The sequence below is a fragment of the Oreochromis niloticus genome, linkage group LG23 (genome assembly GCF_001858045.2).
Source record: "Oreochromis niloticus isolate F11D_XX linkage group LG23, O_niloticus_UMD_NMBU, whole genome shotgun sequence".
NCBI lineage: Eukaryota > Metazoa > Chordata > Actinopteri > Cichliformes > Cichlidae > Oreochromis > Oreochromis niloticus.
Window position 1 is genome coordinate 45,499,654 of NC_031986.2, and position 21,859 is coordinate 45,521,512.

General features: G+C 41.2%; 2 protein-coding genes across 2 annotated transcripts; one reads left to right on the forward strand and one right to left on the reverse strand.

Annotated features, from left to right (window-relative positions):
- Positions 1-22: 22 nt before the first annotated feature.
- On the reverse strand, positions 23-16,479 carry actl6a (actin-like 6A). Its single transcript, XM_003439786.5, has 14 exons — positions 16,229-16,479; positions 14,095-14,171; positions 13,270-13,444; positions 11,601-11,701; positions 11,279-11,376; positions 11,045-11,139; positions 2,152-2,258; positions 1,920-2,009; positions 1,787-1,848; positions 1,487-1,601; positions 1,254-1,334; positions 1,019-1,114; positions 771-857; positions 23-677 (listed from the first exon to the last, which is right to left on the reverse strand). Exons 1-14 carry the CDS (start codon positions 16,251-16,253, stop codon positions 597-599), a joined length of 1,290 nt encoding a protein of 429 aa, XP_003439834.1. The 5' UTR covers positions 16,254-16,479; the 3' UTR covers positions 23-596.
- aldh7a1 (aldehyde dehydrogenase 7 family, member A1) lies at positions 16,373-20,044 on the forward strand. Its single transcript, XM_003439702.4, has 2 exons — positions 16,373-16,511; positions 17,931-20,044. The coding sequence occupies exon 2, from the start codon at positions 17,936-17,938 to the stop codon at positions 19,562-19,564; it is 1,629 nt and encodes a 542-aa protein (XP_003439750.1). The 5' UTR covers positions 16,373-16,511; positions 17,931-17,935; the 3' UTR covers positions 19,565-20,044.
- The last annotated feature ends 1,815 nt before the right edge of the window (positions 20,045-21,859 follow it).

Here is a 21,859-nt window from a genome sequence, read left to right on the forward strand (position 1 = left end):
TGAAACTACAGAACTTAGTTAATCGTTTAAAAAAAAAAAAAACTTTATTTGTAAAAGACCACATGAAGCCAATGACAAGCAAGACTGAAAATTAAATACAGATTTGAGTTAATACCAGTAAGCACAGGTAGGAACGGACTGGCCTTTGCCTGTGACGACTTGACCTGCTACATAAGGGGGGGAAAAAAAAAAAAAAAAAGGTTCATGAATGAGACGATATTCACGTCAAACTAACAGGTTGTTTTTCCAAATATGTCCTAATCATCCCAAGTTTACCTTGTCAGAATTCTGCACAAATCATTTTGGCTTCTGTACTCTGTCGTTTTAATCAGAAACTTGACTTTTTGATTCAAGGTTCCCACCAACAACTTACGATAAGGCAACCGGCCGACTTTCAGGGCGTTCTCAGAGGAGCTGAAATTGCAGATGTTTGTTTTCTACAGCAAATCCCAGACAGGTGTATGGACAAACTCAGTTTTAAAAACAAGTCATACTAAAATAAAACAGCGAGGTGTTCCTGAGTCTGGGTCAGAGGGGGGAAACCATTCATGAAGTTGAGCTTGCAGTGAAAAAGACGATGAGGATCGGGGGTCAAATCAAGGGCACTTCCTGTCCACGCACTGCTTTCCTCCCTCCTCATACTCCTGTTTGGAAATCCACATCTGCTGGAAGGTTCCCTGGAGGATGCAAGAAAATTGTTTAAAAGACTTTAACGGCACTAAAGTGTTTTCAATGTGGTGCAAACATGAAGTAATTTTGTGTGTCCTTACCAGAGATGCCAGGATGGAGCCCCCTATCCAGGCACTGAACCGGCGCTCCACTGTAGTGCTGTTGGCTATCAGCTTCAACCTCATACTCTGCAAAAGCACGTGCTTAAAGTTCACTCCAAAAAAAATGAACAAGATGTAGCAAATTTAAAATGAAAAGACAAACATTACAGTACATCACTGACTAAAGCCAAAGATAGTACTGATAAAAATGTATATTTAGTGACGTGCTGGCACTGGCTGATACTCACCGGAGGGGTTTTCTGGGAGAGTTCTCTGTTCAGTCGGTCAGTGAAGCCCTGAATGAGCGTGTTTCCACCAGTCACCACCACACTGCCATACAGACCCTTTGATAACAGTCACAGGTCAGTAAATGAGTTTGTAGGGTTTAGGCACAGATCTGAAGAACAAAAACTACTCAGATTACATTAAACGGTGTTTCTGAAAAGAAAAATCACAGAATATCCGGTTTAACGAGGTGCTTACAGGCCGGATGTCGATGTCGCACATTCCCACACTTGTTGTCACGACGTGGCCGACTCCTAACATGGTGTTCCCAGACAGTCCCTAAAAGTGATCAAACAAAAATGTTACATTCAAAAACAAAAACATTTGACCACTTCTATAAACTAGAGCAAAAAACTGCTTCAATTTCAGAGCAATATACATTTAGTCACCAGCACCGTTCATTTGTTCAGGACCTGCTGAGTAAAACTCACCTTAGCATTGGAGGGGTCAAACAGCCCCTCTGGGATCTTCAGCCTCTCTGCTCCAAAGTCACAGTTGTAGCCATTGGGCAGCTCATAGTGCATTGTGGGCATCTGGGCAGCAACCCTGATGAACAAAAGAAAAACAGTTTGGTTTTGTTTTTTTAAACTGAAAGCCATCAGGGGAAAAGTACTGAAATGTATCATATTGATCAATGTGTGAGTAAACATCTCTGGTTCTAATATGACTCTTTTTCTAGTACAGAGTTCGAGTGAATCTGTTAAACTGAAGTATAAAATCAAATCACTCACTGTTCATCATATGGAGAGTCTGACACCTGCAGCACTGATGCCTGGAAATCCTGGATTACACACTGGAAGAAAAAGACACATTCATTACCAAACATCTAATTATTATTACTGTGCTGCTGAGTTTGCTGCTTACATTACACATGTAGTTGTGCCAAGAGCGGGTGACTTGAGGTAGTTTCTCCTTTTTCTTCCAACTGGCTTGGGCTCCCTCCCGCACTGGATCCTGTATGGACAGACTCATCGCAATAAGGGCTTGAACCCAGTAATGTGGCAATGATGTGTAGAAAAGCAGTGCGTGGTAAATGTTGAGCAAAGCTACTCATTTAACATTTATCAAATGACACAATCATTTCCACAGACCGTACCTTCGATGCAATCATGTAGGGAGGGATTATCTCCACATTTAGCTCCTGAAACAGCTCCCTGCACTGCATGCTCATGAAGTCTCCAGCCAGGGGCGACTTGACGATGCCTGTCGAGAGAGAAAGAATAACGCGCAACTTCAATGACACGGCAACTTTGTAGGCACACATAACAAAACCATAACACATATCATTTAAAAGCACCCAAAGACTGTAATGTGACTTCAGTGACACCCCATTTATCATTTTCTACAAAGACAGCACAGTAACAGTGACCCTGAATGGATCGCTCCCATTCCTGCTGGAGTTTGTCCTCGGCATTATTAATAAATCTGGTCTTATTAACTAATGAATAAAACCTGACTTTGCTTTTCTATTTGTCAGATATTCTGTTTTTCATTTATGTTTCAAAACACAGTAAACAAAAAAGGCACTACAGAAGCACAGACAGGTAGAATTACAGTTAGAGAGGCGAGGCTGAGATGGTTTGGACATGTGCAGGAGATAGAGAGTGGACATATACAGGATGCTGAGGATGGAGCTGCTGGACAGGAAAAAAGAGGAAGGCCACAGAAAACGTTTGTGGATGTAGTGAAAGAGGACATGCAGAATGCTGCTGCGACAGAAAACATTAGATGGACACAGGATCCGCTGCAGCAATCCCTAAAGGAAGGAGCCCAAAGGAGGAGGACGGTAAGTACTTGACCAATCAGAAACGTTCACAGTAAATCCTGCTCCCAGTCACATGACACCTTTGCAAAGTAATCTCCCACAGTTCACAAACATGCATGTTAACGGTCCATCCATCGGCCCTGCGACAGGCTGTACCCAACTCCTGCCCTACGTCAGCTGGGATTGGCTCATCACAGTAAGCTGAGCTCTTCTGGTCAAACTGCAGTCCCTTTATGACTTTATGATGTGAGCCGCACACTTTATTTTTAGTGTACGGCAAGGGTTAAAGGACCAATGTCTTCCTCGTACTCTGGTCACATGCTGCTCCTTTTTGATTACTTTTTTTTTTTTGACAGTTTTGAAAAACAGATTTTTTTGGTTTAATTAAGATGCCCTTAGAAGTCAGAATTACAAAAGAGTAATAAGATTGATTTTCTTGATTTTTGCCTAAAAGGACTTTAGAGAAGTGTAACAGTGACGCTGGCATTACTGGCACAGTGGGTACCACTGAAGCTCCTGGCTTTCTGTGTGGAGTTTGCACATCTCCCATGAACTTGTGTAGGTTTTCCCGGGATACTCAAGCTTCCTCCCAAAATCCAAAGACATGCATGTTGGGTATGTAAGTGTTAGCCCTGCAGTAAGCTGGAGAGCTGTCCAGGGTGCAGCTCGCCTCTTAGCCCATGATAGCTGGGAGAGGCTCCAGACCCATACGCACATTTTTTAAATCACTCAACATTTCCAAGAGAAACTCTCATGACTAACGAGGCTGAGATACTTGGTCCAAACAGCAGAGGGCATGAGAGGGTGAAGACGCGTGTGCCAGCAGCTCCTGCACCTGATTTGATGAAATTGCAATAACCATCAAAGTAATAAATTTTTCTCTTACAAAGTAATACAGGGGTTGTGAAGAGTTCATTCTTCTCCAAATGCCACCAAAAAAAACCCAAATCCGAAGCAAGCGGCGACCGAAACGACCGACTTTGGCGAGGCCTCGGCTGAAAATGACGGCGTTAAAACCGGCACGCCAGCCATTTCCGCATTTGAGGAGTATACACAAGGTAACAAACAAGTGCTGTCAGCGATTGCTTCTTTGGACACCAAGATAACTCAAATGAAAGCAGACATTTGTGATACCCTGCGCGGGGAAATTGCAACGCTGAGGGCTGAAAATGAGGAGGCCAACTCAGCTTTGAGAACCGTAATGGAAAACCACAATGTCCAGCTGAAAGATTTATCAGAATCGGCAACAAATACTTCAAACTCCGTGGTGAAATTAGACGAAAAAGTCAAACAACTTTCTAACAAAGTGGAACAATTGTCTGAAAAATGCATTGACCTGGAAGGGCGTTCAAAGAGGAACAATATAAGGATAGCCGGGGTACCTGAAGGCAGAGAAAATGGACAGCGTGTTAGAGATTTTGTGGCAAAGCTGTTACGAGATCTATTGGACCTGGATGAAACTCCGCTGTTGGACTGAGCACACAGAGCCCTGCGAGCGACCCCAGAAGATGAAGCCCCGCCACGACACTTGATGGCGAGGATACATTACCACCACACCATGGAAGAAATACTACGAAAAGTTTCTACCAGAAAGAATCTGAAGCTTGGAGATATTCGCGTTCAGATTTTCCGCGATCTACCTCAGGCAGTTGTAAAACGACGTGCTGCGTTTACTCCAGTAAGAAACCTGCTTCGAGACCAACCCGGAGTCAAATATGGACTTCTATACCCTCAGGGTGACATACAATGGTACGGAGCTGGTGTTTACGGATCCTAACGAAGCACGCCGCTATGCACAAGAAAAATTTGGATCTTAAAAAGGACGACATAAGATAGATAAACCAGAGCTCAGCCTCTGGCCCAGTGACACGCATTTACTTTGATGTAAAGAGACTATAACTTGTTATGGAGCTACGTTGGATAGAGGAAGTTTTGAGATAAAGTATTTTGGTAAGCTTAGTTTTTGTTACAGCATCCCTTTAGATTTTTTGTTTTTGTTTTGTTTTTTCATTTGGGAATGCACGGATGGGGATGCATCGCTTACATATTTGTCTTATTTTGTTATGGTTATACATGGGTAGGGCGGTGGGGGGCGAGGGTTGGGGCCCATATCTTGACTGCATAAGTATGGAAAGTACTAGAATTAAGCTGCCTTAATTTATTCAAATGCAAGACAATGGAAATGTAAAGAATGTGGATTTAACCTTTTGTACATGGAATGTGAAAGGTGTAAATGAGCCTGTTAAGAGAGGCAAAGTGTTATCACACTTGAAATCTCTTAAAGCAGATATTTTTTTTTTTTACAAGAAACTCATCTGAAAAATCCGGCTCACAATAAACTTAGGTGTAAATGGATTAAACAGGTGTATTATTCAACATTTTCCGCTAAAACTAGAGGGGTAGCTATATTAATTAAGAAAGATACCCCGTTCAAGCATACTTCCACCATAGCTGACAAGAATGGTAGATATGTATTAGTGACCGGGGAGCTGCACGCTACTCCGATTACCCTACTGAACATTTATGGGCCTAACCATGATGATCCAGAGTTCTACAGAAAGGTTTTCAGCTTAATTCCGGATATACCTAATGGTAATTTAATAATTGGAAGTGATTTTAACTTAGTGTTAGACCCATACTTGGATAAATCCATCTCCAAAAGAACTACATTGTGTAAAGGTAGCAACTTTATCAAAACATACATGAACAATCTCCAAAAGTTGAATCTGTTCATCTGGACGTAGCGTTTTGTGGGAGAAACGTTTCGTCACTCATCCAAGTGACTTCTTCAGTCTCAGCTGACTGCAGGTTTCCCCAAACCTTATAAACAGTACATTTGCATAATGACTGAAACCAGCCCACTGAAGGAACAATGGGCTGTGAGGTCAGTTCCTTAATCATAATTATGCAAATTCCCATGACCATTGATCAACAATCACTGACCAAAACCCACTGATCAAACAACACTGATCAATGGCCATGAGTACCATTCACAGAGAGTTGGGGAATGGCTGCAATCACAGCATTGTAAGATGGTGACAGATGTACCCTTAGGCCCCCTCCTCGATTCAGAGATGGTCTTTCCCTTTTCACGTAAATGGCCTCCTTGACTCCGCGCTCAAACCAGCGTTCTTCCCTGTCCAGGATGTGTACATCCTCATCGTTGAAAGAGTGTCCACTGGCCTGCAGGTGTAAATAAACTGCAGAGTCCTGGCCTGATGAGGTTGCTCTTCTGTGTTGTGCCATCCGCTTCGCCAGAGGTTGTACATGAACAATATGAACATCTGTGACGTGTGGAGAACTTTAAATCCATCAGGTAGAGAGTATTCTTTCCACTCTCCTGTACATAACAGTTATTCAAGGATTGACTATTTTTTGGTGGACGGAAAAATGCTCTCCCTAGTTCGTAATGTAACGTACCACAATATTATTATTTCTGATCATTGCCCTGTCACCTGCTCCTTCGCACTTAGTAATCTCACCAAAGCATACAGGAATTGGAGATTCGACCCACAACTACTGAGCGACTTAAAATTTCAACAGGTATATAAGTTCTCAGACCTCTTTATTCTTCGATATAAACGATAATGCTGAGACCTCACCGGACAAATTATGGGAAACGTTTAAAGCTTATATTAGGGGGTCCATAATATCATATCAAGCCTCACGGAATAAAAATAATAAACTAGAACAGTTAAAATTAGAAAAAAATAATCCATGATTTGGAAGCTAACAGTGCAAAGGCTCCCTCTTTAGATAAGTACAACACTATTTGTGCATTAAAATATAAACTAAACCAGATATTAACTAGCAATATAAATAGAGCGTTCATTTTTGTAAGACAGAAGTATTTTGAATTTGGGGATAAGCCACACAAGTTGTTAGCTAGACAACTAAAGAAGTTAGAAAATGACAGAACGATTCACAAAATTAGATCACGTAATGGAAACCTGGTCACATCACATAAAGAAATTAATGATAACTTTAGACAGTTTTATGAATCTCTTTATACCTCTCATCCCACTGCAGGGCCTAAAGATATGCAGGATTTTTTAGATAAGTGTGATCTTCCTGTGTTAGATCAGGTGAATCGCAATATTTTGAATGCCAAGATTACAACTGAAGAAATCACTAAATCTATTGGTTTATTAAAAAATGACAAGAGTCCAGGCCCAGATGGGTTAGGGAATGAATTCTACAAACACTTCAAGACTAAACTTGTTCCATATCTATCTAAACTATACAACCATGCATACAAAGTGGGCACCCTACCACCAACATTGAATGAAGAAATGATTACAGTACTCCCAAAAAAAGGTAAAGTCTTGGAGGAAGTGGGATCATACAGACCTATTTCTTTATTAAACTCAGATCAAAAAATCCTGGCTAAAATACTAGCAAATAGACTTAATACAGTAGAGCTGCCACGATTAGTCGACTAGTCACGATTACGTCGACTATCAAAATCGTCGACGACTGATTTAATAGTCGACGCGTCGTTTGAAGCTTTGTAAGATCACAAAAGACGCAGGAATAAGTAGTAGGATTTAAAAGTGTAATAACGGACTGAAACAGAAGATGGCAGCACTGCATGTAAAGGATGCCAGCTGCCGTTAAACCCCGAAGAAGAAGAAGCTGTGTCCCAGAATTCATAGTGCGGCCCAGCGCAGTTGTCAACAATGGCGGCAGCTAGTTAGTTTTAATATTACTCTTATTATTCTTTCTGGGTCACAAAATAAACGTTTAACATATTTTCAAGCTGTAAGTTTTACGTCCAATCGATGCATGATCTGATTAGTCGACTAATCGCAAAAATAATCGGTGACTAGTCGACTATCAAAATAATCGTTTGTGGCAGCCCTATAATACAGTAATAGATAAACTGGTACATCCAGATCAAACAGGCTTCATACCAGATAGGAGTTTTTTTAATAATCTCAGATGTTTATTTAATATAATTTATTCCCCCAAGGTGCAACAGGACCTACTCGTACTTAGCTTAGATGCTGAAAAGGCATTTGATCATGTGGACTGGCCCTGTCTCTTTGCTGTTTTAGAGAAATTTCAACTGGGACAAGATTTCATTTCCTGGATAAAACTACTCTACAAGAACCCCACAGCCAGAATTCTTACAAATCAAACATTATCAACTCAGTTTAAACTCAGCAGAGGGACACGACAGGGATGTGTTCTTAGTCCATTATTGTTTGCGCTGGCTCTGGAACCCCTGGCACAGACAATTCGAACTCACCCTGATATACATGGTTATGACACAGCATATACTTCTAATACTATATCGCTTTATGCTGACGACATTTTACTATACATAACAAAACCCCTAACTTCCGTCCCAGCAATCCTCTCCGTTATTGACAAATTTGGTACCTTCGCCGGCTACAAGATCAATTGGGGAAAAGTGAAGTATTGCCCATCAAATTGGAAAGCAAAGAATGGCTTACATCCCTCCCATTTAAAATAACTTACGAAAAAATTACATATTTGGGCATCACAATAACAAAAAGATATAGTTCCCTAGTAGGGCTGGGCTATATCATACCGTTCACGGTAATACTGGTGTAATTTTGGGCAACGATAGGAAAATGAAATATCGCGATAGAATATGGGTAAAACGTGCATGCGCAGTGCCTATGTTTACATACGCACATGGCGGCGACGCAGAATGAGAAGAGCGAAAGTGGATCGTTGAATGAAACGGATGAACCAGAAATGGTTTGTAAAAATGCTGCAACTTCAGTGGTGTGGAACTGGTTTAGCTTTCGTCCGTCAGACAGACAACAAAGCACTATTTTTGGTAGCGCATGCTAGCGGGCGTCGTTATTACCGTGTTGTTTGGAAAATACGGCACACTTAGAATCAATCCTTTGATTTTTCTGAAAATCGACAGTGCCCCTTATAATCCCGCGTGCCTTATGTATGAATTCTGGTTGTGTTTACTGACCTCGAAACGATTTTATGTGGTATGTGGTAAATGTTTTAGTACGACTTTGCTAAGCTACGGACCCGCACCGCTTGATGGATTGTCGGAGCATTACGGCTATCGTAGGCAGGAGCCTCGCGGAGTGATACGTACTGTGCTTCAACATATTACCGTATTGTGTGTGTATAACCTCTTTTTAAGTTTTGTGGATATTTTACATGGTTATGCTGAGGATATGTCGGCCAGTTTCCACTGGAAATGCCTTTTGGTTAAACTGTCCGCAAGGAATTTGCAGTGTTACATTTTTATATAGCTTTAATGCACATAAAAAACAGCTGCTTGTTTAAGTGAAAATACATTGATGGGTTTCTTTTTGCACTAATAAAGTTGTGGAGTTGTAAAGTATTTTGTCTAGTGTCAATTATATCGTCAGTTATATCTTTATCGCAAATTTTCAAATGTATATGGTGATAAATATTTTTGGTCATATCGCCCTGCTCTATTCCCTAGTGAAAGAAAATTTTCTCGCTCTACTGGAGAAGCTTAAAAACAACATCCAGTATTGGAGGACACTCCCTATCTCATTGATAGGGAGAGTGAAGTCAATAAGGATGGTATTTCTCCCACAGTATTTATATTTGGTCCAAAATATTCCAATTTTCTTGCCCAAATCTTTTTTCAAAAAGTTGGACGCCATCATTATGCCGTTTATATGGAACTACAAAACACATAGAATAAAAAAAGACCACCTATGTAAACACGGATCCCTTGGAGGACTTACACTACCCAATTTCATGCATTACTATTGGGCATCAAATTTAAGAATAATTTCCCTTTTATTGGATGATACAGCATTACTCCCCCATGGCCTGCAGATGGAGCGGGAGGATTGCCTTCCTTATTGTGTTGGTGGAATATTACTCTCTCCTACTCCTTTGACAAACGCACACTATAATTCGAACCCAGTGATTCACACCACCTTTCAAATCTGGAGACAAATAATTAAGCACTATCAATGTGTACACCTGTTACAGCTAACCCCTCTTTCCTTCCATCATGTCCAGACGGAGCTTTCAACGTGTGGCAAGAATTGGGAATTTGTAAACTAAAAGACTTCTACTCAAACGATACCTTCATGTCATTTCAACAATTAAAAGATAGATTTGGATTACCGCATAGCCATTTTTTTTTAGATATCTTCAACTACGAAACTATATCCGTACATATCTGCCGCAGTTTGAAAACATGCCGTCTGACTCTTTGGATAGATGCCTTAGTGATAGACGGGGGATTGAACAGAGAATCTCATTATTCTATAACTCAATACAGGAGATGAGTATACCTTCAACTTTCTCAATTAAAGAGGAGTGGGAAAAGGAATTTGGGATCCCCCTATCAGAAGATTTTTGGCAGGAGGTCTTACGCAACATAAACACGCCTTTTATTAATTCCCATCACTGTTTAATTCAGTACAAAATTGTACACAGATTACACTACTCAAGGGAAAGACTTCACAAAATGTACCCAGACTGCTCCCCCCTCTGTGAAAAATGTATGATACATTATGGAAATCTGTTACATAGTTTTGCACTTTGTCCAAGGCTTCAGGGTTTTTGGTGTGACATTTTTACCTACTTGTCTAATATTTTTAAGAGTAAGATTGAGCCAAATCCGATAGTAATTATCTTTGGGATCTCCAAAGAAAGACAAAATTTACAACACTATCAAAAAAGGTTTATGTCATATGCATTGATTATTGCAAAGAAACTGATCCTGCAGCTTTGGAAAGGCAAAGAGGCTCCTGTATTAAAGATGTGGCTTACAGAACTTACAAATACTCTTCAACTTGAAAAAATAAGATACACTATGAATGATAATGTAAAAGACTTTGAATTAATCTGGCACCCTTTACTTACATACCTTGGGAAAATATAAACTTTTTTTTCTGGCAGTCGGGGGATTGGGGCCATGGTGGGTGGGTTTTTGTTTGTTTGTTTGTTTTTCTCTTCCTTTTGTTGTTGTTTATTTGTCTGTTTTGTTATCTTAGAGAAAAAGGGGGCATAAGTTCTATCAATTTGTAACAACCATGATACTTGCTCCTAATAAAAGATATTTGAAACAAACAGCAGAGGGCAGAAGCGAGGGACAAACATCAGTGTAGGAGTTTTCCAGGTAACATTTTCATTTCTCTTCAGTAATGAATTATTTCCCAGAGTTCGTGGAAATCAAGCACAACCTGAAAATTGCCAGCTTAGTCAGCGGGGGGGTGTTACAATAGCTGCTCACCTTGCTGCAGAACGTAGCCATCATGCACTGGAATTGCAGTGGTGTGTGTTGCACCACTGTCTAGGACCAGGCCTGTAGACCGCCCATTGGCAAAGCTTGTATGTTTAAAGTTAAGGAAATATGTGGTTCAAAGTCCACCAGATGACATGATATTTCATCAGACCTGTCTGTGATTATTAACTGAACACGCTGCTTCAGTGTCCGTCCTGCATGACGTGAAACAGAAAAGGATACGCAGAGAGCACGGCTGACTTGCAAAGGAAGAAGGCAGGAATGTTGTAATGCTCAAACATCAGCTCTGTTAGTTTCTCTCTCTTTGCTCGTGTGTTCCACTGCAAACACAAAACAGAAGTTAGCCCACTTACAACAAATCACTGTCAGACACACACAGATACCTGCAGATGGTGATGAGGGCCAGGACAGGAAACACTCTTTACTTTACCTGGCGCTGAGCTCAAATAGCTCAGACGTTACCATCAATGTGTGACATATTTATTTTTAAACAGAGTAGCAAATCAAACTGCTTAATTTTTTAAGACTCAAAAAGATAACTCACCGACGCCTCTGACATGAGCACGGGGTGCAGGCTGGGTTCAGACTTGAAGTGCATCTTGTACGTGTGATCCAGAATAGCCTGGAAACTGTCCCAGTCCTCAACTAGAGGCAGAGTTAAGACAAAACAAATGAAGGGCTTGGTAAATGCCAAATGCCTCTGAAATCTTTTTTTATTTCACGGTACCTACATTAAAACATATGAAAAAGCAATCACGATGTTTCATATGAAGAGCTGCAGTTTTTTGTTAAAATTTACTAGTTTAAATGAAATGATGTGAATATAAGCAAATAACAGCAACGTTGTCGTGGTAAGGCTTCGCTCTCTCTGTGGACACAGACCTCAAAAAGCCCCTTCACCAACATTATCATGTGTGTTGGGTCAGATGGTGGAGAAATTGGAGCAATTATAATTTTTTTTAGATAATAATTTGAGCACCAGGCACCATTTTTCCAGGTTAGCCCTCTAAGGGACCCTCTGGTCCCACTGTGCTCTTCTGCTGCAATTAAGATTTGTGTCACAGTCATCTCTAAATAGCCTGAGAGCCAAACTCCAGTGGACCAGATTCTGATGAGCATCAGCGGCTAGGTCAGTGCACTGGGGCACTTGCCATCGCTAATACTTTGGGTAAATGCTTTAAAAAGTGCCAACACCATCAGTGGACTGCAATCATTTAATACTTTAACTGGCAAAAGCCATTTATTATCTGTGAATCAAGCCATTACAAACAAACATGGTCATTACAATGTTTAGTTATCCAACAGAACCAAATATAGAAGCAAACTGCTGCAATGTTTAGCCTGAAATGACTTAATTCAATTATATGAAAAAACAGTAACTTTATGTCACTTCTGATACTAATAAATGTTCAAGTAAGTAAATCTGAAAATTAAGTAAACCCTAACCCAAACGAATAATTGTTTCACCCAAAGAACAATCAAAAGTCAATCACGTGAACAACCATTAACTGCAAATATCTGATATTTCTAAAATAGGAAAGAAAATTGTTCAGCTGACCAGAACATGAAAACAAACCTCTAAAGCTCAATCCGTGCCAGCATACAAACACCATCACAGAAGAGCCAAATCACCAATTTAATCTTTTTAAACAAGTTTAGTTCATTTACAGCCCTGCTGGGCACTAGGGAACCAGACCAACAGCAGCCGTAACAGTACTGGTTGGTGAGCGTTAAACTGTAATTCAAAGTTTTTCAAAGTAAGCCCAAACACAGTTTTGGTTTTTCAGCATACGCCCAGTTATGACACAGACACTGCAGTAAACCATAGATTGCAGAGGGCTTGGCTTCCATTAGGAGAACACTGCACAGCACAGCTGATGATGATGAGCTGCCTCGAGCTTCAAATAATCTCATTAATATTCATGATGAGCTCCAGTCATATATATACGTCAGCCAGGGTTTGACGAGCTCGCCAACAAAGTCGTCGTCAGAACAAAACAGACTAATTATGGATTTGGATCAAGCAGGCCAGATTATACACATTCACTGCTGAGTTTGCATCAGAGATCAAAACCTCCTCCGTGTTTTCCAACAGCTCTTCTTCCCATTTATTTAAATGTTTTTTAGAACATACATATGAAAAGATCAAGGCCAGTCTTTTATGCGCGGGTGAAAAAAGTCATATTCTCCAAACACTTGGACTAAACACTTACTCATGCCATTCTTGAGCGGAGACATGACCTCCATGTTTTCTCTGGGTACCCTCAGCTGATTGGTATCGATATAGTAGGTGGTGCCGCTCTGCTTGCCCTTGTCACCATCAGTCTCCATGGGTGTGCTGCCATCCTCTCGGTCAAGAGTCACACCTATTACTGTGGGAAAGTCCGCCTGAGATGGGACACAAAACCAAAACAGATCAAATTACAGGTCAAGGCTGTTTGCAAGAGCCCAATTTTGGACCGGCAAAACAACAGAAATTCACAAAAACTGCTTTCACAAAGTTAGTCATCCTCCTTTGCACCGAGTGAATGAATCGACGTTTTTGTGAAACACTGAGGTGCCATAATGTGACACAATCCCTCCTGAATTACGAAGACCAACAGTTGGGAAATTTTCAAAAGTACCTCATTTGAATCTGGCTGGTTCTGACCAGTTTATTATGCAAAAACGGTATTTACAGTGTCTAGCTAAACGCTGAGAGGATTTTCAGGAGAAGAAGGTTTTGTCAAAAGCAAAGAGAAAAACACATCTTTTAAATGGTAAAATTTTTTAAATGGTACAGATGGATTAGTGTCCATCTGTAATGCCTTACATTTATTCACACAAAATTCATTTTATCCCTCAAGATTTGCACCTAAACCAGAGGAAACAGAAAAAGGAAGTATTCTGGAATAATCTGAACTCAATTTATGCCTCTTGCCTCCAAGGTGACTCCAGCCCTGATTTCTCATCATTGCCGTTCCCCCAGAGGGATGATGAAGATGCACAGAGAAAGAAAAAGCACGTTGTTAATAAGGTCATTCGAGTGATCCACTTACCTTGGGACAGTCTTCTCCTGCGTAGCCAGCTCTTACAGAATAAGAGCCAATGTCGAACACCAATGCTCCCACCTCATCTGCAGAAATAAGGGCTGATTGAACATTTTTCAAATGCAGTTATGCACAAAATATGGGGGGAACACATATTTGTGTAATTTGTACACGATACGGACAAAATATTGGGCTACACAATCTTTGAGTTCATGCATTTTCACTGCCACATGTTTATAACATCAAGCACCCAGCCATACAGCCTTCACAAAATCTGTGAAAAAAATGGGTCTTTGTAAAGAACTTATTGAATTCAATTGTGTTTGTATAACAACAGTTCATAAGTCAACTGCAAGTGGTTTTACTGCAAACTAGCAGAGCAGGGTTGGTAAATGCTGAGGTGCACACTGCATAAAAGTCACCAAAGCTTTACTAACTCAACAACTGCAGAGCTCCAAACTTCTTCTGAGATTAAGATCAGCACAAACACTGTGCACTGGGAGCTTCATGGCATTGATTTCCACAGCCAAGCTGCACTCGTAGGCGTAATGTGTAGGTCCAGTATTTTCTGTCCATATAGTATGTGTGTGTCTGTGTGTTTATGTGTGTATATAACACATCTTACACCTTATAAGATTCAATAAAGTTAGTTTCAGTTAGGGCACTAAAATGAAAAGCCATATTCTTTGGACTGGAAATGTTTATTTTCTATTATTATAGAGCTGAAAATAAGCATCCCCAGTCCTCACCATCACACAGAGATTTAAACTGATATCTGTGCTACTTAAACTGAAAAATAACGCATTAAAGATTTGTCAGAAAGAGCTAAACCAGCTATTCCAGCACTTAATAACAAATTACATTATGTCAAAAAATACATGCTTCAACTGCTGCTTTTTACTAGAGGTAGGAATCACCTGACAAAACCACGATACAATATTTTCACAATATTTCGCTCATGATACGATAGTATTGTGATTTTTAACAGTTTGTAAGATGCTGCTATCAGTCTGAGAATGAATGGGGTCATGCTGTTTACATACCATATGCTTCTGAGAATACAGCTACCAACAGAACTTTATATTTAACTACTACATTTGCACGCAGTAACCTTCCTGTTCCATAGGAATTATAACAAGAATACAACTGGCAGCCGGTTGAGTCGAGTCCCTTCGAGCTGTGCTCACTGATAAAGCCCTATTCCAACTGTTGGAAACATGGTAGGACTTAGTCTGCATTTATAAATTAGACAGCAAATTATTTGGGACCTTCAACAATCTCTCCCAGAGTGATTACACTCAACGCACGTCAGACTGCAACCGTTTGCAGAAAGGTTGCCTCCAACAAGGTGAGATGAGCCTCGTTATTGATAGTATTCCCAGAATATTTTATTTTATTTAATAAAAAAATGGATATTTAGTATCACTGGATTGATACAATATCCCCACGCAAAACATCGCAATACTATGCTGTATCAAGCTTAAATAATCCTTAAATAAATTGAAGCCATCTATAAAGTGAGGTATCAATTACCTTAATATTACATTACTTATATGTGTATATGCGTGCGTGTGTGTTGTTGCTTCTGTTCTTTTCTAAGCTAATTACTATAAGCCGCATGCATCACCGATACTAATGTAAAGTTCTATTCGGTGTCTACGCATTTATAACAACTGACACCAGCTACCCGGAGCAACTATGAAGTTATTCTCTGTAAAACACAGGAATGACAAAGGGTCATCAGTATGTCTTTGCAGGGTCTTTGTGTCGGGTTTATCGCGATGACAGCCTCGGTATCGTCATAACTACCGTTATTTTTACCGTTACATAACATAAACGGTATTTGTTCGTGAGCTCGGCAAGCCCACTTTCATTCATTTCCTTGCTAGCTAGACGGCACCGGCTGGGTGACTTGTATAAGACTTCAAGTCTGCACGACTAAGCGCCTGTGATGTCTGCATATTTAAACAGCCCTAAACGTATGACAATTAAAATGGACACAAGACTATATCGCTGACCAACTACGAAGCAGAACTTTAGCATAGCTAGCATAACGAGCTAACTAGCTACAAAGCTGGCTAGCTCCAACCCGGGACAACGTGGACAACAGTTGTGTATAAAATCAGCATATTATCACACTCACCACCTCCGTACACTCCGCCACTCATCCTCTAAGTTATAACGACAGTAACTTTCTCAATATATGCTATTACAGGAGAAACACAACCGCAAAGCGATTAATCACAACAAAAGAAATCTGCTAGCATGCATCAGTCCAACAAAGCGGGCTCCACAGTGCTTCGAGACAGCTGTCCAATCAGAGAGCAGCAATTCTCAGTACTTCCGTTTCCACGGTGATAGTCGGAAGTGACTGCGAGTACTTCCATGCTTTGGAGTGGACGTGGCCCTGAGGATTTCATATCGACGTGAGTTAAAACTCGTCATAAGTGGCTCAAATGTGCCTTTAAAGATTAAAAACCAATGCACGACTCGTGCACGTGCAGCCTTGATGAGTACGCGCTGGTGTTGGTGAATGAAAAGTGGAGGACCTTGAGTCACGGTCACGGTTACGGTTAGACTCAACAACATTGACTCTGTTCTAGGCGTGCATGTCCACGCTGTTGTACGAACACGCTTATATTAGAATATCGGAAATGCAATCCTTAGATTACACGTTATGCGTCATCATTGTCCAGCTTCTGCAGCTCAATCCAAGTTTCCACAGCCTCGTGGTTGTCCAGTGTTGGGTTAATTGCGCAAGCGCACGGTGGAAATGGTTGAGCAACTTGCTGGACAGTAGCAGATTGGCCTCAGGAGAGGTGTTTATATAACTGTGCCTCTTCTCAATTTCTAATTAGTCAAATACACTTTTTGATGTAATATGTAGGTTCATACATTTCGCAATAGTGATGTTTGCCATGTTATTAATTCAAAGTTAATATGAATACATCTTTGAAAGTTTTATCTTTTTATGGGTTACTTATGAGACCCAATTGGCTGTTGTTGTTTGTTAACAACCTGCAATATTAGACCAAGACAGTAACACTGGTTGTGCGATAACAAGCAATATTATTTTTGTTATTGATTAATTTAAATTAATTCGCATTTTTTCATCCATAAAACATTAGAAAATTGGAGATGGCTCTGTTGTTTCAAGATGGTATCATCAAAATGTTCCTTAGGCTAATAATGACACATCAACAAGATTATGTTTACCTTTTAAAGACTATGAAACTTAGCACTTGTTAATTCTTTTGCCTTAATGTTAGCTATAGGTTAACTGGTTGATTTATAGATAATTGGTGAATTAGTTGTAGTAACAAAGTCACCACAGTCTGGTGGGTTACACATTCAACAAAGTCTCTCTGAGATTTCATCAGAAAGGGCACTCTTTACAAAAATCCGACAGCCAGCGCTGCCTGCTGTGGTGACCCTTTGTGAATACAGGGAGCAGCTGAAAGTCGCTTCTTTAATAATAACGTCTTGCATTACAAGACCTACATTATGTGCACATTTTTATATTTGGTGGAAAGTTATGAGAAATAGCTCGTTTTATTAGATGTAAATCGTTAAAGCCCAATTTTAAATGTTGCAGTGAAGCTGGCGGCTCATCACCCTGTAGGGGAAAAATATCAAACCTTTTTGGGTCTTTTCAGCCTTTCAAATGTAGTTTAGGTTTTTTGCTGCCTTTATATAACTTTAAGCTCTATCGTTGCATGGAGGATGTAAGGTTTAGAATGTTGTTTTCATCAAATCCTTCTTTTTCACTTTAAAGCTGAAAAGTCAACAATTATTTATGAATTCTCTTTAGTGCAAAATTAATTTTTAACTTTGCTTCCTTCCAGCACTCATGCAGCGCTGCCTCACACTGACCCTTGCTCGGCACACCAGGCTCCTCTTAAGAAGTAAATTTGCACTTGTCCAGTGCCAGCAGTGGGTAGCTATGTCCAGTCTCCTGATTAACCAGCCCAAATACGTATGGCTCAAAGAGCTGGGTTTGTCTGAGGACAACCCGGGTGTTTACAACGGTAGCTGGGGAGGTAGTGGGGAGGTTATCACGTCATACTGCCCTGCCAACAATGAGCCGATTGCCAGAGTTACCCAGGCTACTTTGGCGGAGTATGAAGAGACTGTTCAGAAGACGAAGGAGGCTTGGAAGTTGTGGGCAGACATTCCCGCTCCTAAAAGAGGGGAGATTGTGAGGCAGATTGGGGATGCATTGAGAAAAAAGATTAAAGTACTTGGAAGTCTGGTGTCACTGGAAATGGGCAAAATCTATGTTGAGGGAGTTGGTGAAGTTCAGGAGTACGTTGACGTCTGTGATTACGCAGTTGGTCTGTCTAGAATGATCGGCGGGCCCATCCTGCCCTCAGAGAGACCGGGTCACGCCCTCATCGAACAGTGGAACCCAGTCGGCCTGGTCGGCATTATCACCGCCTTCAACTTCCCCGTAGCTGTCTACGGCTGGAACAACGCCATCGCTCTGACCTGTGGCAACGTCTGCCTCTGGAAAGGAGCTCCGACCACTCCTCTCACAAGTGTTGCAGTTACCAAGATCGTGGCTGAGGTGCTGGAGCAGAACAATCTCCCCGGCGCCATCTGCTCCATGACCTGTGGCGGAGCAGATATCGGCACGGCCATGGCAAAGGATGAGCGTGTGGATCTGTTGTCCTTCACTGGCAGCACTCATGTTGGCAAGATGGTGGCCATGATGGTGCAAGAAAGGTTTGGTCGCAAGCTGCTGGAGCTTGGTGGCAACAACGCCATCATCGTGTTTGAAGATGCTGACCTGAATCTCGTGGTGCCCTCTGCCGTCTTCGCTTCCGTTGGAACCGCCGGCCAGCGCTGCACCACAACCAGAAGGTTGATGCTGCACGAGAGTGTTCATGACACAGTGGTCGAAAGGCTTGCCAAGGCCTATAAACAAGTCCGCATCGGAGACCCCTGGGACCCCAGCACCCTCTATGGTCCTCTGCACACCAAGCAAGCTGTCGAGCAGTACCTGGCTGCCATCGAGCAGGCCAAGCAGCAGGGCGGCACTGTGGTCTGTGGAGGAAAGGTGATGGACCGTCCTGGAAATTATGTGGAGCCCACCATCATTACAGGACTGCCTCACGATGCCTCTATTGTCCACACTGAAACCTTTGTCCCCATCCTGTATGTCCTTAAGTTCAAGACAGAGGAGGAGGCGTTTGCCTGGAACAACGAGGTCAAGCAGGGTCTGTCCAGCAGCATCTTTACCAAAGATCTAGGCCGGGTTTTCCGTTGGCTGGGCCCCAAAGGGTCCGATTGTGGCATCGTAAATGTCAACATTCCCACAAGCGGAGCAGAGATCGGAGGAGCTTTTGGTGGGGAGAAACATACAGGCGGTGGAAGAGAGTCAGGCAGTGATTCATGGAAGCAGTACATGAGGCGCTCGACATGCACAATCAACTACAGCAAGGATCTTCCTCTGGCCCAGGGAATCAAGTTTGAGTGAGCCAGCCAGCTAGTTGTTTAAGCGTCGATGAGCCCGAAGGACAACACTAAATAGTTTGAATAGCAGAGTGAAATGCAGGGCAATGCATTTACATTCAGAAAGGTCAGCTTGTGTTTGGATCTGTGTCAGTCACATATGATAACTGTATCTGTATGAATGTAGTTTAAGAATATTCTGGATTTAAAACAGTTTCAGGAGTTTTGTTAAAGGTTAAAAATCTTTTTCCCCCAAATGCGTGCACTTTTCTACAAGCACTTAATGATGTTTGACTGATCGATTACAGTCGTTACATTTTGGAAGAAAAACTAGACAAAGTTGTAAATGTGTAGATTGTTGGAGTTCACCAGAAATGTTGCATACCAAACACTGGCTGTTTTGCACCCAGTTACAGCATGAATATACTGTAAGTTCTATGCATAGAAGATGTACAGTACTTTAAAGGCAACCAAACAACAATAAAAGCCAATGTGTTGACATGTGCACTGTCTGTGGATATTTCATATTTTAATGCTTTCACTGAGAATGCAAGTGCAATAGTCAAATCCCAGTAAAATTTGGATCATCACCATTGGTACAATATCTTCTTCTTTAAACAAATGATGTGTGCGGTAATAATTTCCATGTTTGACATGCACTGACAAGGAAGTTACTCCTGTGAGTTGGGCCTGTTGTGGAACACAGACGCTCAGTTAGATTTGGATGGGGGGGTTGGAGGCCAGGTCAGTGCCTTTTTGACTCTTTGGTTTCCAATAAACAACCATGAAATTATTCTTCAATGAAAAAGTTTTCATTTTAGGAGTGTTGTCGGTGCGTTTTTTCCACACCGGGCGAGAGGGCGACTATGGGAAAATCTCTCTGCAGGTACACACCAGCATAATGTCCAATAAATGCCAGGTTTTGATCATCTCTTTCCAACTTTTTCACGAAGTTATTAGTCTGTTGCTCTTTAATGTGACTGACTTTGAAAATGAAAGTTTTTACTTTAGCTTTGCTCCATTTTTTTAATTTAATTTTTTTTTAGAATTACAATCCTGGATTTTAGTTATGATGTACACAGAGGGCCGAGAAGATAAAAATCATATATAAACAAGCAGCCTACACATTTATTATATTTGACATGGTTTAATTTTATGGATCTTTGCAGCTGCTGATTACTGCGATGATTCAGTGGACATGGTATGATATGTTCTGAGCACTGTTTAAATATTGTCACGTTGTTAGGTACAACAAAGGGACATCTGTTGAACTGCTCGTTAATGCAAATATCAGACAGTCACATGGCAGCAGCTCTATTTAGGCATGTAGACACATCCGAGCATCAGAATGGGGAAGAAAGGTAATTTTCAGCGACTGAATGTGGCATATTTGTTGGTGTCAGACAGGCTGGTCTGAGTGTTTCAGAAACTTGTTCTACTGGGATTTTCCCACACAACCATCTGTAGGGTTTACAGATGGTTGTAGAAACTATCCAATTGGGAGAAAATGCCATCTAGATGCCAGAGTTCAGAGAGGAACAGCCACACTCTTTTAATCTGATAAGAAGCAGTGATAAGAATATCACTAAGGTAGGCAGAAGAGCATCTCTGAACAACCAGCACCCTTGATGCTACACCAGATGCTATTCTCGGCAAGAACAGGTAACAACTCAGCCTCACCATAACTCGCAACAGAATATTGGAAAGATGCTAGCTGGTCCGATGAGTCTTGATTTCTGTGTGACATCCAGATGGTGGAGTCAGATTTTTGGGTGAATGACACAAAAGGATGGATCCACCATGCTTTCTATTAATGCTTCAGTCTGGTGGTACTCTAATGGTGTGAGTTATGTTTTTATGGCACACTTTGGACCCCTCAGTAACAGCTGATCATCATTTAACCCTACCCTACCTGGGTGTGGTTTCTGACCATGTCCATCAGCAACAACACTTAGCGGTCGCTAAAGGAAATGGCTTGCCTGTATTAGCACAGTGTAGCCGTCTTCTGCTTCCAACAGGACAGTGAGCTGTGTCACAAAGCTCGGGTAATCTCAAACTGGGTTTTTGAACATGACAATGAGTTCACTGTACTCAAATGACCTCAAGTCACCATATCTCAATCCAGTGGAGCACCTGTGAGATTTAGTGGAACAGACGTCACGCAGTTGCTGCTATTATGTAAAAATGGAGCACAATCTCAGAAGGATGCTGTTAAATCAACCAATTTCATTTTTGTTATTGAATATGCTAAACCATTACAGAAAGGAAGCACATACTGGACAAAAGTATTACTGTGCGAATGGATCATTTATAAGAATGG

Coding starts and splice junctions, on each gene's coding strand:
- aldh7a1 (XM_003439702.4), top strand. CDS start 17,936: ATGCAGCGCTGCCTCACACTGACCCTTGCTCGGCACACCAGGCTCCTC.
- actl6a (XM_003439786.5), bottom strand. CDS start 16,253: ATGAGTGGCGGAGTGTACGGAGGTG. Junction 11,702..13,269: donor TCCGCTCAAGAATGGCATGA/GTAAGTGTTTAG, acceptor CTCTGCCTCTAG/TTGAGGACTGGGACAGTTTC. Junction 858..1,018: donor TCTCCCAGAAAACCCCTCCG/GTGAGTATCAGC, acceptor GTGCTTTTGCAG/AGTATGAGGTTGAAGCTGAT.